At 46.2% G+C, this 16,881-nt stretch overlaps 1 protein-coding gene across 1 annotated transcript in view; it reads left to right on the forward strand.

The window, feature by feature from the left end:
* LOC126776298 (protein unc-79 homolog) overlaps window positions 1-16,044 on the forward strand; it is a 37,866-nt gene extending 21,822 nt beyond the window's left edge. The window contains exons 30-56 of the mRNA XM_050498694.1: window positions 2,632-2,764; window positions 2,994-3,125; window positions 3,321-3,426; window positions 3,802-3,915; window positions 4,058-4,283; window positions 4,457-4,538; window positions 4,866-4,971; window positions 5,425-5,517; window positions 5,642-5,721; window positions 6,073-6,179; window positions 6,303-6,431; window positions 6,531-6,654; window positions 6,947-7,038; window positions 7,546-7,606; window positions 7,705-7,784; window positions 8,281-8,382; window positions 8,676-8,814; window positions 9,388-9,542; window positions 9,735-9,862; window positions 9,936-10,148; window positions 10,217-10,445; window positions 10,517-10,683; window positions 10,764-10,951; window positions 11,027-11,168; window positions 15,322-15,510; window positions 15,659-15,781; window positions 15,863-16,044. Coding sequence (XP_050354651.1) covers window positions 2,632-2,764; window positions 2,994-3,125; window positions 3,321-3,426; window positions 3,802-3,915; window positions 4,058-4,283; window positions 4,457-4,538; window positions 4,866-4,971; window positions 5,425-5,517; window positions 5,642-5,721; window positions 6,073-6,179; window positions 6,303-6,431; window positions 6,531-6,654; window positions 6,947-7,038; window positions 7,546-7,606; window positions 7,705-7,784; window positions 8,281-8,382; window positions 8,676-8,814; window positions 9,388-9,542; window positions 9,735-9,862; window positions 9,936-10,148; window positions 10,217-10,445; window positions 10,517-10,683; window positions 10,764-10,951; window positions 11,027-11,168; window positions 15,322-15,510; window positions 15,659-15,781; window positions 15,863-16,012 — 3,590 coding nt within the window. The 3' untranslated portion in view covers window positions 16,013-16,044. The remainder of the gene's footprint in view (window positions 1-2,631; window positions 2,765-2,993; window positions 3,126-3,320; window positions 3,427-3,801; window positions 3,916-4,057; window positions 4,284-4,456; window positions 4,539-4,865; window positions 4,972-5,424; window positions 5,518-5,641; window positions 5,722-6,072; window positions 6,180-6,302; window positions 6,432-6,530; window positions 6,655-6,946; window positions 7,039-7,545; window positions 7,607-7,704; window positions 7,785-8,280; window positions 8,383-8,675; window positions 8,815-9,387; window positions 9,543-9,734; window positions 9,863-9,935; window positions 10,149-10,216; window positions 10,446-10,516; window positions 10,684-10,763; window positions 10,952-11,026; window positions 11,169-15,321; window positions 15,511-15,658; window positions 15,782-15,862) is intronic.
* The last annotated feature ends 837 nt before the right edge of the window (window positions 16,045-16,881 follow it).

Below are 16,881 nucleotides of genomic sequence, written 5' to 3' on the forward strand. Positions count from 1 at the left end.
TATAAAAAATAACTTTCATAACTTTATTATACAGTACCATAGCATACTAGTTCAACAAATAGAACTCGGAAAAATACTTTTTCCATATATATATTATCAAAAGAAAAACAAGATATTTTCGTGATAAGCATTTTAATGTAGTAAAATTTGTCGTATTTATAAGTTTTTAGTTAGATCAAACTCAGAATGTTCGTAATACGGCCTTGGTACGTTGAATACCGATAGTGTTGTCATAAGAGTTTGTATCGATGAAAAATGCTTTTCAACGTTCATTTTAAGTATATTGTTAATCTTGAAGATAATTTGTGAACAACGCCGTATCGCCAATGGTATACGTTGAAAAAATCCATAATGACTGGGACCCATTGAAATTATTTTTTACCATATTATGTTTCGTTGAATGTCAAATATGTAGTCTAATATAGTACGTATGATACAAATGAATGTATTGAATTAAATGTATAGCTACCACCGGTAATCTTCTAGTTTATCTGACCGGTGGGCTGAAGCAGTTGAGTCTAAGAGGCCCCCTCTTGAATTCAACTACAACAAATTTAGCAGTTAATCATTAGAAAAAGCTTCCTAGGAAATAATGCAACTGGATCACCAATTTTGCCAGATCAGACCATCAAAGTCATTGTCGACGGTGCATGCTGTTGCTTAAAATTCGTCAATTCTGGTGTTCCACAAGGCTTTGTGTTATCACCTACTCTGCTTCTTCTGCATATTAATGACATGTGCAAATTAGCAATATTCAATGTTGGCAGACGACAGCACTGTAGACGCCTTATACACCGGCCGCGCTAATATTTATCGGGAGCACGTCGATGAGTATAAACTTGTGTCTGAAATCACAAGTGCTTATTAATCGAAGTCTGAGATTGGGGCCAACTAAATTTGGTACAACTCAACCCTAATACGATACAAGTTTGCGCTATGACTTCTAAAATGTCACCTTTTGTCATATCCCCTCATTTTGAAAATACCACCTCGCTGCCAAATCCAGTATCAGGACGTTAGATTTCGTGATCTATTAGAAGGTGAAGCCAAATTAGCCTCTAGAAGCTTTGTTTGCTCAACAAGGTAAGATAGTACTTCACGTCAGCTCCTCGCCTAAAATTCTACAAGGCGAAAACTCAGCCCCATATGGAGTACTGCTCTCATCTCTGGGCGGGAGAGATGTTATTACTCTGCATCTTCTATCGCATCTTTCACGGAGAATGCTCTGAGGAACTGTTTAGATTAACCTCATGTGCTGAATTTCACCACCGGATATCGCGTCTATATTCTAAATTCCATCCATACCATCTGGAAATCCACTAGTACAGCACCATTTTTAAAGCATTTCCTGCCACGCACAGCCACTCTGCGGAATTAATATATTTCCCGGCGATTTTTTCGAACCGTTTTGACATAGAAACCTTCAAGAAATTAGCCTACTCATCCCTTAAAGGAAACGCACCTGCAAGTACTTTGGTGTTGCAGGTGTCGTTGGACAGTGGTACTCACTTTCCATCAGGTAAGCCTCTTGCTTGTTTGCCCCCCTTTTACATAAAAAAGGTTTCTTCCAGTAACAGTTTATTTCATTACAAGTATCGCACTCACATCGCTATGTGACCAATGCCATAGTATGTTTGCATCCTTCACATTCGAGATTGGTAATTTTATTTGTACTTTCATCACAAGGAAATTTACTATAATATGCCGTGGCTCTGTGTCGTAACTATCGCGCCCTGAATTGTGTATGTAAAATTAAAATATAGGAAATGTATATCATATTCTATATCGATATTATAATATCTTCTATCGAAAGCGGAAAGCACTAGTATCTCTACATGAAGAGTACGTACGGTCTTATTGCCTATCACAGTTATGATAAATCTGCATTAACAAAAGATTAAAATAAACAATAATAATAAGCTCGCTAATATACTTCGCATGATTTGTGAAAGAATCCGCAATCATAAGATCGACTTTCGGTCGATTATTTATTAGTGTACGTCAAAATACTGCTCTTATTTTAGCATAAAATAATATATTAATATTCGTTCTGATATTATTATAAGTGAAAGAACGTATTTGGGGCGTCAAATCACAAAGAGGGATAAAATAAATACGAAACTATCAACGCGCGTATCGCAAAAGAATCGCCCGCAATAACGAATGGGCGAAATGACGTCACAGTCAAAACTCGGACGGAGCAGAAATTATACGAGAGCGCCTAAATTGATTTGCTTATAAAAAAAAGTTTCCACGATATAATTATAATTTTTTTCACACATGTCATTTAAAGATTATTTTAGTACAAAAAAATAACATTTTTTTAATTTACATCTTCCTAATTAAATAAATTTGAAACTCTTAATGTACTGTTTTTTTTTAAATGATTCAAATCAATGTACCGACAAAATGTAAGTTAGCTATTTAATGTTTGGTTGTAAATAAATGTCATGTAAACTTGCTATTTACATGGAAATGACGTATTTATACGGAAATTTGTACCTTATTCCATTTCATCCAAAAAATGTCAAATTTCCATGGGGGTTCATTAACATCGGTTCGCCATTTTATTAGACATGATCATGTGCGCAGACAAGAATCGATTGAACGGAAGTTTGTTTAAATTAACAGATGGAATTAATTCTCTTTCCGGCCGGTCAGACGAAACTCTGACAACGATCGTACCCAAAGCATCCGACTTGGAAGAGGCTGATAAGGAAACCACTAATCTGCTGGTATTCCTATTGATGCAGTTTTTGTCAAGGTATAATATAATATGCATTTATAAAAAAAAAAAACGAATACATAGTCTTAAGTTGTTAATAATTAGTAACGAGTATTGAAACTCAAAAGAATATTTAATTAATGAATTTTTTTATTATATCATTTCGGATCTTTGTAAACATTAAATTGAACTAAACAATTTAAATTCTAGCGTTATAAATACATATTAGATCTTTAATTAGAATATGAAATTGTTATCGTCATTTTAGATCGGATCAAGCGCATCCAACTGAAGACAAAACAACTCAGAAGACCCAGGATTTAGTTCTTCGACACTTGTTCTTATTGCTTGGATATAACTCCGTGGAAAAATATTTTACAATATCACCGCATACACTTCGGTAAATTTTAAAATGTATCCAATTTCAACTCCTACACAAATGACATTGGTAAAGCCAAGTTAAAACCCCAAAAAGTTCTTTCAAGTAAAATCTACTCTCTGCGAATGAACGTCGAATTGTGTAGTAGTTTAGTAGTATTAGTTGTATTATAAATAACTCTCTGAAGTTATTATATTGGTAATTTTGTTTCAATAGATTATCGTCAATATTCAACGCGTTCATGGCCAATCTGCCTCAAGTGTTGGATCAAAACCATGTGATGGGGGCCAGCATCGCTGAACCCACGCTTATGTTGCTGCAGGTTGGATATTTCTTTGTTAATCTTGAAAAGAAAAAAAATTCTCTGATCCCTGAAATTATAAAAAAATTCTCTGACCTCTGTGTTCTGTTCTGTGTATAAGCTTATAACTAAACAGGTTTTTATATTTATAGTTTGGCGCATCAGATTTTTGGTTCAACTAATCCTTTTATATAATTTGACTTTTTGGTGCAAAGCGGGTATAAAACCTAGGTACCGAAACCCGAGGGTGTGACTAACTTCACAAAGTTTCGTTGACTTATATCAGCTCGATGTAAACTAATGTGCTAAAGATTTTCAGTTGGACCCGGAAATGCCCAAGCTCAGTGACGTTCTCACTGCAGAAGGTCCGTTATTATAACTGTCCGCGGCTTGCAGCACTGCAGCCGACCGGCGGTGCCGTCGGGCGCCGGCGGGCTGCACTCGCTGGCGGCGCTGGAGCCGCACGTGCGGCGCCACTGGCTCATGGCGCTGCTCGTGCTGCTCTACAAGGTGCGCTACACCCCGTAACTCCCACGTAATCCCACTCCCACTCCTAACTTTTATACAAGTGTCAAAACATTGACTCGTACAAATGTTAAATCTGGAAAGTTCGGTCATCTTGATATAGTGTCTCCATATCTTCTGTGCACAGTACCACTACAGCAGCGGTCCGCTGTGCACGCTGGTGGGCTCGCTGGTGCGCTGCGTGCTGCAGTCCGTGGAGGCGCAGCACCACCAGTGTAAGCGCATCCCGCCGGTGCTGTTACTACCGCAGCACCAGCAGCAACAGCAGCACCAGGTGCACCAGCAGTACCAGCCGCAGCAGCACCAGCCCGCGTATCCACAACACTCGCACACTTTATCTCATCGTGCCAGGGGTTTGTTATTTTTAAAACAATTATAATAGTTGATTAACTTCCAATTTGAGTTTATATAAAAAATATTAAACCGATATCCATTAAGGAACCTACTAGTAGATGTCATTGGACCGGATAACATAACATATTTTGAAGTTACTGCAATTTTTGGTTAGTGATGTATTTGATAGTAGAGTGTCGCGAGCCGGTGCCGAAGCCGGAAGACCCGACTACGAAGTCCCCGGCGCACTGGCCAGACCCGCCCGAACCTCCCAAGTAAGTTGACTTATCTGGGGCCCTAGACAAGGCTAGCATAAATGAAATTAAATAGTACAAAATCAAAGAAAGTGATTATGCTATGAAACACTATAAAACATAAATAAATAAATAATATGCTGGGACATTATTCACACATGGCCATTGATCCCAAACTAAGCAGAGTTTGTACGATGGAAACCAGACAACTGATATACTACATACACTATATATATAATAATAAAGTTTAGTTCTCTGTTAACATTGTGACGTCACAATATGCTGCGTTACTCTGTAATACTTGAAATTGTAACTTGTTTCTCGAATTTATAAATTTATTAATAATAGGTATCAGCAGTGGAGCCTGGAGCAGGAGTCGTCCGAGAGCGAGCTGATCGCCATCCCGGAGACCAGCGACAAGTCCGACACCACCGTGCACGGCAGCACTGCACCTGTACGTATTCCATGACACCTGTTCCTCACAGATTTATCATCATTGGCTTTTATAGCGATATAAATCATCAATATAAGATCGATTAAAATATTTATGAAATATCTTCAGTTCTTTCAGTAGCAATGTTTTAAATAAGTTTTAAATTCTATTACTTGAATAATACGTGAAATCAGTCGAATGGGACTTTTAAATGAGATTGAATTTAAGCATTTATTAGTTGTATTTTCTGAAATTTGCATATCCGAATCATATTTATAAAAAAAGGTAAGTTGCACTAAATTAAATATAACATACCGAAAACTTCTGGCAAAATTATTAAGTAACTAAAATAAGTTCTTAGCTCTTACATTTCGAGCACCCTGAAGTTGCTCGCGATGGCTGCATACTATCATGATATCATTCAGGATTACATTGAAATACTTCGTTAATATTGTTAATATTGATAATGTTCAGGGTTCATTCGACGAGCCGTCGCACTACGAGGACACACCCAACGCGTGTCATGCGCAAACAATCGTATCTCCCTACCCGAATATCAGTAAAGTCGTAAGTTCACCTTTAATAATATTATTCGTGAAATATTTTTAATTATTGTTATTTGTATAATGATTACAGTTACCGATTACTAAATGTTAATTTTAAATATATTTTTTAATCTTAAATGATGCAGCATCTTCCTGGGGGGTCGAGATCAGGTCAACAGCTTTCGACTAGCTCGTCAGTGTCTGTCGGCAGTGATTCGTCAAATATGTAAGTTATTATTTAGAAACCGTTTCTTTTATTACAATTTATTTATATATATGTTACGGGATTAAATTGTATGTTAAATCCTAGTTCGAACGTATTGTTATGAGATTGTGGTATGGCGATGTAATGAAATGCCGTCGGACTAATTTATTTGCAATGTACACAAGTTATGCAAAATCGCAAAGTAGTTAAAAAATGAACAGCCTATAAATGTTCCATTTCAACGCAAACTTAAGCAGCGGGTTGCAATAAGGCCATTCTCCAGCAGTAGGATTTTTAAGGGCTGTTATTATTACGTATTATTTGCAATATTTGCAATTTTGCTAAATTAAACACCAATATAAATTTTGTCAGGAAATCGACGCCAATGAGCAGCCATTCGGTGGAGACCTGGTCAGATCCGATCAACCAGCTGAACTCTCCGAGGATAAGGTTGCTCGGAAAACAGAAGAGGATTGTAGGTCTGTCACCTCATTGAAGTGTCCTGGCTCCAGGCCTGGATATCTCGAGTTTGAATCTATTCAACAGTAGTAGTAGTAGTAGTTCACTGTGCTTTCAATGAGTACTTACGGGTGCGGTTGCAGTGGCCGGCAGCACGTCGCCCGAAACGGCGGCGTCGACCAACGGAGACGCGAGCCACGCGCACCAAGCGCACATTGCGCACAACGCACAAGCCCCGCCCTCTGCGCACCACGCGCTACTCAGGAGCCCCGGTGAGACGCCAATACTGCTAATATTATTAACTACTTACCACAAATGTTTGTTAGTACAGCAATAGATACCGCAGCGGGTATAACTTGTGTCGCCCGCAGGCGTGGCGTACGCGTCGCCCGAGTCCCCGCTGTCGAAGATGGAGCTCGCGTGGAGCACGCCCCCCCCGACGGGCCCCGCGCACCCCCCGCACCTCTTCCACATAGCGCCGCCCGTGCCCGAGAGGTGACTATGTTCCATCCAATAGGGGGTAAGCGACAGCCAGAGGGTCGGTAGAAATAGTCCTATTCCTACCGGCCCTCTGCCAGTCACTTACCCCCTAAGAATGCTATTGCAGCACTTGAGGAATTGCCGAGGTACTATCTGCTGAGTTGGATGAGCTATACACAAAAAAACACTTAACTGAACCAACTATAAATTATATTTTGCCGCAAACCACATTGCTTCTGTGAGTTAACTTACCATAAATTTGTCTAATTGGTCTAATCGTCTATAATATTATCAAATTATTTATCAGGCTTCTGCCCATCGGCCCTAAGCCTAACAAGGAACCGTACCCAGTTTTCAACGCGCTGGTAGACAGAGTCAGAGAAGCCCTCAATGTTCATGGTCAGTATATAGTCATTAATTTACTTTTAATACATAATTGTCTAATACTCCATATAATACTAAATATACATAATACTAAATATATAATACCAAATAATAAATGAGTACATAAGAGTAGATTAAAGTTAACCGGAACAAAATTAAGCGATGAGTGAGCCACTGTTTCTGTAATTATTTTAAAAATATTTATTCAAGACAAACAGGTACTATTATAAAAAAAAACATGAAAAATATGTTTGAAAGAAAAGTTTAAGGTAAATTATAGATATTTCAATTGATTATCGAATCGACCTTAAGTTTTGTTATCGATACCAATGTAATGTTATGTCTTTATTTATGGGCAAAATATGCCGCATTATGGATACATAATGTCTTTACAATTGTAGAAGATATTTTAAAATTGATCGATTGATGAAATTTAGATTTGGTCTAGTCTTTGTCGAGGATCCAACCACCTCGAGTAGTGTGTGACGAGGGCGCCGTGAACAGGGTGACGATGTGTTTCAGACGAGTCCGTGGAGCGGGCGGACTCCGCCGAGCACGACCAGCGCGCCGCCGACGCGCCGCGGTGAGCCCGCCGTTGCGTCTCACGCTGACGCCTCGTGCGATACTATACTTTTGAAAATTGAATGTCAATAAATCGTCACGCTCCCCCTCGCCCCGCAGCTCCCCCCGGCGGCTGTCCCGCCAGCCCGCGCAGCTGGGCTCCCCGCCGGCGCCCCGCCCGCTGGCCGCCGTGACCTTCGGTATGTGCCGCCGCTCGATGCCGCCGAGGCCCGCTCGGGAAACTTTATTACTTTTTTAGGAGGTGGACGGCTTAAAATGGCCTAATTCAAAGTGCGCAAGATAATCCAAAATATTCATGTACACAAACACCCAGTCTCCAAGTGCTAGTTTACTGGTGGTCGAGCTCGGTGCAAGCTCGTCTGGGTAGGTACCACCCGCTCATTAAATATTTTACCGCAAAACAGCTGTACTTGATAGTGTTGTGTTCCGGATTGAAGGGCGAGTGAGCCAGTGTAATTACTGGCACAAGGGATATAACATCTTAGTTCCCAAGGTCGGTGGCTGGTTGGTTAACATTTCTTACATCGTCAATGTCTATGGGCGTCGGTGACCACTTACCATCGGGTGGCCCATACGCTCGTCCGCCTTCCTATTCTATAAAAAGAGATAGATCAGTTCCAAGCGATATCGCCCGAGCCGCCAGCGCGCGCAGCTCACGCAGTGTGTCGCCGGCAGAGGGCGGGCAGAGCTGGTGGGGCGCGCCGCGCCGCGCCGCGCGCCGCGCCGCGCACGCCGCCGCCGCCGCGCCGCGCGCCGACCTCACGCTGCGCTACCGCTGTACGCGCTTGCGGCCCGCTCGTGCTCGTGGGCCCGGGGACATGGGGAGCGCTCCGTTACGGCTCGCCGATTACATTCGTATTTGCACCCCACGATATGCTCTAGCCGAGCTTATCTTTCTATGATCTCCATCTGGTCCACTGATCCACGTCGAGGGCGCATTTGATTATATTCACCTTGACTAAATAACTAAATTTAACTCTTTTACCTAAAATATTCCTATTATATTTGGTTGAGTATGAGCCGATCGGATCGACTCTGTGGGACACCGGTATGAGTTGTTGTCGGCGCAGGTGGTGAGTGCGGGGGTGCCATGGAGCAGTACAGCGACGAGGAGTTGGGTTTGTGCGTGATCGTGCTGGCCACCTTCGTGCGACGTGAGCCCGCCGCTGCCGCTGCACTGCTGCCTGCATTGCTGCACAGTGTCACACGGTACGGTATTTCGGACATCTCTTGACTTCCGGGATTCCTTATTTAAAAGAAGTTTTATATAAAAAAATGCATTTGTAAAGGGTCGTTCGACGGCCGATGCTGACGTTGAGCTCATTCAAAAGCATTCTTGAAACTTGTATGTAAACACAGAGTAGTTTTGGGGTTACTTATCTAAGGCCTTTGTTTATGTACAACATAAAACACTGGGCAAGACGTTACGTCACTTTCTTCTTATATCGTATTTAAGGAATCGATTTCAGAGGATCGATATAAATAAAGGAAGTTTTCATTAAAGATTAATGTAGAGATGCCTCAGTGATTCTTTCACAATAGCATGCGCAAACGATCCCGTGGTGCTCCACGTTAAGACGGAAGCTGGTTTTTAGTGGGTATTTTGATGTTCGGGGCGCACTCGGTGCCTTGAACGTTGGCGAGTTCCACATATCCCGTTCCCCACCTGTTCCCCCAGGGAAAACGTATAACGCGTTTTTCCAGCGTAAAAAAGGGATCTATTTTTAGTCCAGTTCTTTTCCTTTTTTTTTTAAAATATGTATACGTCTTGTCCGTCGATAGAGTGGTGCAGCTGGGCAGCTACTCGTGGCAGGCGGAGAGCAGCACCCGTCTGCCGGGCAGCGCCGTGTTCGTGGCGCACCAGTTCTTGCGCTGTGTGCTGCACCAGCTCGCCCCCAACAACGTGTTCCTGCAGCTTTTCCTGCAGCGGACGCCCGGTATCGATATATCGACTCATCATACTTTAGACTTTTTGATCGAAAATATGGTTTTCTTTTATTGGATAATATTATCAAAAGGATGCCTTTTGACAATATAACTTTTAAAACGTAATAAAGTTTCAATGTTAACAATACTTTTGAGTTACACTTATTATTTACGTTTTATACCAAACTAAACTGAAATTACAGAGAAGCAAAGGCAAATGTTCTTCAAGAGCGTGGCGCAAGCGTTCGTCGACTTCAACGAGCTGTACCCGTGCGGGCCGCTCCAGCTGCTCATCGAGCATCTCAACTCGAAGAAGACCCTGCCCATCGACGTGAGTCTCGACACTCGTCGAAAGAACGTTTATCTCGTGCCGACCGTGTACTGACGCGAGGGCGTGGCCGCAGCAAATGGGCGTGATCGCGGGCAACATGGCGATGTACCTGGAGTGCCTGGCGCCCGAGGCGCTGGGCCCGCTCAGCGCCTGCAGCGCGCTGCTGGCCGCGCTCGAGACGCTGCTGCGCGCCGTGGCGCTGCAGCTGCCGCAGCTGGACGACGCGCTGCCGCTGCTGCGCGTGTGCGCCGCCGCGCTGCGCGTGCCCGCCGCCACCCACCACAAGGTGCGACCGCCCGCCCCGACGCCCCGCCCGCCCCGCCGCCCTGCTCTCACGCTCGCCGTCTCCCGCAGAGCCTGCTGGAGCCGATGTCGAAGATCGTGAGCTACGCGATCCAGAACTTCACGGTGCGGCTGTCCGTGGTGAGCGAGGTGAGCGCCGGCTGCATCCGGGCCTTCGCACGCGACCGCGATAAGCTGCTGCTGTGCCGCGTGCTGGTCTACGAGCTGCTGCACGCGCTGCGCACCAAGACTACCGTGCCCGACGACAACCTGTTCATCCTGCTGCAGTTCGTGCTGCAGGGTGAGTGACCGTCCCCGCCCCCTCCCTTCAGGGAGGGTGCGGCGCAGTGAGGGTCAGCTTTGTATCGGCAGGGCACGGCGCAACGCTGCTGCTACCGCCGCAACTGCAGGCGGGCGACCTGCTGGCGGGCGGGGCCGACGCGCGCGAGCTAGCCGGCGGGCCCGTGGACTGCATGCGTCCGCACCTGGCCGACATGCTGGAGTTGCTGCACGACCCGCACCTGCTTAACAAGATTAAGGTCGCTGCTATTTCGACGTCCTTACGACGGCAAATATTTATACGTGATTTAGCAAACTGAACACAAAACTTTACTAGCAGGGCTCGGTCTCGAAGTCGATCGTGAACCGCAACCTCATCTGCCTGAACGAGGACACGCTGGGGGCGATCGTGAAGGGCGGCATCGCGCAGTACGTGGCCATGGAGCTGGCGCTGGAGCAGAGCCGCGGCAAGCAGGACCGCGGACCCGCCCGGCACGTGCTGCCGTGGCTGGCCACGTCCTTGCCGGGGTAGCTACGCTTATTCCTAAAAATAATTTAAATACGTGTTGTAGATGACAGTTAGTGATACTGAGTCTGCGGCAGGTCGCGCGACGTGAACGAGTGCGTGGGTCGCGTGCGGCAGGTGTCGTGGGTGGTGCTCGGCGCGCTCAGCAATGCGCGCCACCACCCGCTGCAGCTGCCCGTGCCGCTCGACGCCACCTGCCACCTCACCGACCTCATACAGGTACCGCTCAGTCGCTCGTCACCCCCCGGTACGGCGTGCGGTGAAGATTTTTTTTTTTTTATATGTCCGGGATGGTAAATGACTCTACTCCATCTGATGGTAAGTGGTAGTAGAGTCCAAACGCGACGACGGCCAGTACAGTCGGGAAGAATGTTCTGTACTAGCCGTCACCGCCTTGCCGGCCCGCAAGATGCCTCTTCATGCCTCGTTTGAAGGAACCCGGGTTGTAAGAGGAGGGGAACACGTGAGCTGGTAAGGAATTCCATTTTTTGGTAGTGCGACAAAGAAAGGAGTTGCCAAATTTCTTTGTGCCCGATGGAATTGATGTCACAGTTAGGCGGTGACATCGAGAACCAGCTCGCGTGGACTTAAGAATGAAGGGGGAAGTAGGAATTAGAGAGAATAATTCCTCAGAGCACTCGCCGTGATACAGACGATAGAAAGCGCTCAGTGCTGCTATCTCGCGACGCAATTGTAAAGGTTCAAGGGTGTTTGTGACCTTTACGTCGCCAATAATGCGTACTGCACGTCGCTGCAACCGGTCCAAGGCCTCCATTAGGTACTTAGCGGAGCCATCCCAAAGGTGCGAGCAATATTCAACGCAAGACCGTACCTGTGTTTTGTATAACAGGCACAGTTGTTGTGGCGTGAAAAAACGCCGCACCTTGTTCAGAACTCCGAGTTTTCGTGAAGCTGTTTTTATAATAGCCTCGATGTAATCCCTTGGACTAAGGTCGCAGCGAACGTCCATCCCCAGCATGGCGATTTTGCTTTGTATCATCAGCGGTGTGCCACAGAGGGAGTGATGAGGGTAAAATGGTGACTTTTTCGCTGTGAGAGCGCACACCTGTGTTTTCTTGGCATTAAACTCAACAAGATTATCAGAACCCCATTTGGCGATGAGCTCTAATGTCCTATCGAGTTCAATAACAAGATTCTCCCGCCTCTCCTCAGTTTTCGCCCGCCCAGCCACTGCGCGTCCGTGGTATCCACCATGCACTGCACTATCATCTGCATAGCAATGTATGTTCCCAAGAGAGAGCATATCATTGATATGCAAAAGAAAGAGTGTGGTAGATAGCAGAGATCCCTGGGGGACGCCAGCATTCACTACATAGAATTGTGAAGCGCAACCATCTACTAAAACACGAAGGCTACGCTTGTGTAGGAAGCTGGCAATCCAGGTGCATAGCTGAGCAGGCAGACCATATGCCGGTAGCTTGGAGAGAAGACTTCTGTGCCAGACCCTGTCGAAAGCCTTGAAGATATCGAGGCTAACAGCCAACGATTCTCCATGCTTGTCGATAGCTTCACCCCAGAGGTGTGTTACGTACGCTAGAAGATCACCTGTGGACCGTTTTGGTCGAAACCCGTACTGACGATCATTAATTAGACAGTGATCTTCTAGGTCATGGATCAGTTGGTTGTTTAGAATCCGTTCCATCACCTTACAAAGTACTGAGGTGATAGCTATTGGTCGATAATTTGCCGGGTCAGACCGATCCCCTTTTTTGGGAACCGCTTGCACATTAGCTCTTCTCCAAGCCTCCGGCACACATCCCGAAGAGAGAGAAAGTTGGAACAGGCGCGTTAACACAGGTGACAGCTCCGCCGCGCACTTCTTCAGCACAATGGCTGGTATTCCATCAGGACCGCTAGCTTTCCGTATATCAAGTGATTGCTGCTCCGCACGCACATCACGTTGCCTGATTTTGATGTCAGGCATCGTGTGGCCACATGAAGGTATTGTTGGTGGCTGCGCACTACAATCATCGATCACAGAGTTGTCGGCAAAGAGTTTAGCCAGGAGGTCGGCTTTCTCCTGCGGACTGTGAGCTAGCGATCCGTCCGGATTTCTGAGCGGTGGCAGCGAAGGTTAGCAGAAATTGTTTTGCACAGACTTGGTCAGATGCCAGAAGCTACGGGAGCCACTAGGATGCGAAATAAGGTCATGACCAATCTGTACAATGCGCTGTGCATCCGCTCTCGTGTATGCCTTCCTACAGGACTTGGAATTTTTATTGTAGTTTGCTTTCAGTGAGTCAATGTTAGATGCCCCGCTAATGCAGCCGTTGATCCACGCGCGATATGCCGCCTGCTTAGATGATACAGCGTCGGCACATTCACGAGTGAACCAACGGTTACGCGTACCCCTATTGATGAGATCTGAGTTACGAATGTAGTATTCCATTCCTAACATGATCTCATCAGCAACAGCAGCGGCACGAGCTGTCGGGTCATTCCCACTGAAGCAACGTTCCTTCCAAGGGACTGACGCATAGTAATCGCGCATACCGTCCCAATCTGCCGACTTATAGTGCCAAACGCGACGTTTGCATACCGCTGATGGCGGCAGCTTGGCCTGTGGCACTTTGGTAGATATAAGGCCGAAGAAGTCAGCAGAAGATCCAGTAAAGAAGGCGCTTGCCCATCAATGTCTGGGATCCTGGTGGGCTGATCAACCAGTTGGGTCAAGTCGTGTGTGAGAGCAAAAGCATGAGCAGTTCTTCCAGCATGGTCAGTTTTGAGGGATTTCAACCATGATTCATGGTGAGCATTAAAATCCCCCAAAAACACCAATTCCGCGTTAGGAAACTGCTCTTGCGCAGCATCTGCCACCCGACTAAGATGGTCAAATAATCGGCTTGTCTCCAAGTCACCATTGTGGGATCTGTAGAGGCACACGTAGACTCGACTCTGACGAACCAGGTCCACACGTACCACCAACATGGAGAAGGAGGGGTCCTCCAAGCAGCACAATCGGTGACAACAAACATCCGCCCTGACGAACAAGCATACTCCGGCTTTCGCTTTAAAAGATTCTTCTAGCATGTAGCCGGGATAGTTAAGGTAGCTGGTGTCGGCAGGGCGGAGTATTTGCGTCTCCGTGAGGAACAGCATTGCTGGCCGTGCTGTCTCGAGATGGTGGTGGACAGCGTTGAGGTTAGCGTGGAGTCCTCGGATGTTAGAGAACTCGACCTCTAACAGCGTGGGTATAGTGGGGGTGTGCACCGCTGAACGACCGTTATTTCTTAATTGCGCTACCATTTGGAAAAATAAGGCAAAGAGACGTGAAGCGAGCGACGTGTTGCCACGATAGGGATGGGCAAAGTATGGAGGCGTGTTTTCCCAAATGGTTGCCAAAAAGGAAAATATACTGATCCGCCGGACGGAAGGGCCCCCGAACCCCCCCGGAAGTGGCCGCCGGGACCCCACCTTCCGGTCACCAACCGGCACGACGGTCCACCCCGAGATTATGCGTGGCCTGGTGGGGCAGCCTCGCGAGCTGGTTAGGCACGCTCGGACCCCTGTACTATGCCACGGGCGGCCAGCGGAACAGCCGTTTCTTCAGGTCTCCCTGTCCGGCAGGTCAATACAGTTTCCCCCGGCATTGGTTCAACAGCCATCTCCACTGGACCAACACCCATCGCGGCAATACTCGCTCGGGCACTGGCTGTACGCTGGCTGACCTCGAAACGCGGCTGCAAGCAACTTCACGAGTTTTTCACCATGCGTACGGTGGTAACAAGCCAGGCGGATGTTAGCATCCTACCACCAGATGAGCAGATGGTCGCTCAGATATCCCTTAGTCGCCTCTTACGACACCCATGGGAAAGAGAGGGGCAGTGAAATGTATTCTTTCTCCGTCACTGCACGGATAAACGGATAAATAAAATGTGCAATAGGTAAGAGATTTGAAAGTAGCTGCCGGAAACAAAGTTGAAAAGATAATTATATTCATCGACATCACACGTTAACACCTACACGTGATGTGGAGGGATTTATATCGAATTAAAAAGACAAGTATGAATATAGTCGCTCCAAGGGAGTGGGAACAACTAAAAGAGGGCTGATATACATATTTTTGTTATACATTTTTTTTCTTGTCTTGTTGTAATTAAGTTTTAGTTTATCTATATTTAGTGTTAAATGAATTTTCTGTCGCTACTTTTTTCTTTTTATGTTTAATTACAAGCGGTGTTTACCTATAATTAGTTGTTACGCTATTCTATGTTTTTTTTTTTAATTTTTTAAGTAAACAAGTCAAAAAGTAACTGTTGGTAAACCTTGATAAATAAATAAATAAGCTGTGATAGAGGATGAACGTGCAAGTCAGGGCTAACCGATCAAGTACAGAGCCTGTCGTCCGCAGAGCATCATGGCGTCGTACGTGGAGTCTGGCGGCGAGGCCCCCGTGCGCATGAACGCGCTGTGCGCCGCCTTCGTGCTGTGCCAGCTGTGGACGCTGTACGCGCAGCGCGCCAACGCGCACGACCTGCTGCTGCACTTCTGGTGCAAGCTCGTGCCCACGCTGGCGCAGCTCACGCATGCCTCGCGCCTGGTGGGTCCCGCGGACAGCGGTCCGATCCTGCCTGGCCAGTGACAGTTTTTTTTCAAGAAAATCTTACGTTTTATACAGATAAATGTTAAAATTTGTATGTTATTATTTTGCGTACCATTCGAGATAAAACTATAATGTACGTTTCCAGTTGGCCGAAACGGTGAACCTCCACTTCCTCAGCCTCCTGGAGTCCCTGCTGGAGTGCAACTCGACGGTTCTCAACAAGCTGCTCCCGCTGTGGGCGCCCATCCTGCACTCGCCGCTGTTCACGGTAAGAGTCTGCGCACCGTCGTGCCGAGTGCGTGCGCGCGGGTGCGAGTGTGTGCGAGTGCGTGCGAGTGTGTGGTCGCAGATGCCGCCCCACGTGCTGAGCCGGCTGCGCTGCTGCGGCGAGCTGCGGCCGTCGCGCGCCAGCGCCGCGCTGGAGCACCGCCGCCTGTACCGCCTGCTGGCGCGCCTGGCGCAGCTGGAGCTGCAGCCGCACTCCTTCTACTTCATATGAGCGCGCGATCTTATTCTGTTAATACAATAAATGTATCGGTTCAAAAACTGTTCTATCATTTCGACGTTGCGAGAAAGCGGTGGCGCCCTTCGCTCTCTACCTCATTTGACTGTGAAAAGTGGATAGCCCCTCCTTGGTTTCATTTACCGTTTGATCCCACCATATTAAGAAAAATATAAATAGATCTATAGAGTGAAATAAAAAATACATAAAAATATGGTTATGAAGCTAAATACATTTTCATTAGTTGGTTGGTATGGATATAGTACACACGTTGCTTACACACAATGGAATGAAGACCAAACATGACGCCATAAGGGCGCGTGTTGCCGTTTACCATCACGGCATAAGTTAACTCCCTCGGGTTTAAATGACAACATTTTTCTCATTAAAACATCCTAAAACATCGCAATCATCATATGATATGTAATATCATATTTAGAAAGATGACTATTTAGTTTTTTTTTTTTTTTTATATTCGCCGGGAGGGCAAATGACTCTACTCCACCTGATGGTAAGTGGTAGTAGAGTCCAAACGCGACGACGGCCAGTACAGACGGGGAAAAACGTTCTGCACTAGCCGCCTCCGCCTTGCCGGCCCGCAAGGTGCCTCTTCACGCCTCGTTTGAAGGAACTCGGGTTGTAAGAGGAGGGGAACACGTGAGCTGGTAAGGAATTTCATTTTTTGGAAGTGCGACAAAGAAAGGAGTTGCCAAATTTCTTTGTTCGCGATGGAATTGATGTCACAGTTAGGCGGTGACATCGAGAACCAGCTCGCGTGGACTTAAGAATGAAGGGGGAAGTAGGAATTAGAGAGAATAATTCCTCAGAGCACTCGCCGTGATACAGTCGATAGAAAGCGCTCAGTG

Source organism: Nymphalis io, chromosome 20, assembly GCF_905147045.1.
Source record: "Nymphalis io chromosome 20, ilAglIoxx1.1, whole genome shotgun sequence".
Classification (NCBI taxonomy): Eukaryota; Metazoa; Arthropoda; class Insecta; order Lepidoptera; family Nymphalidae; genus Nymphalis; species Nymphalis io.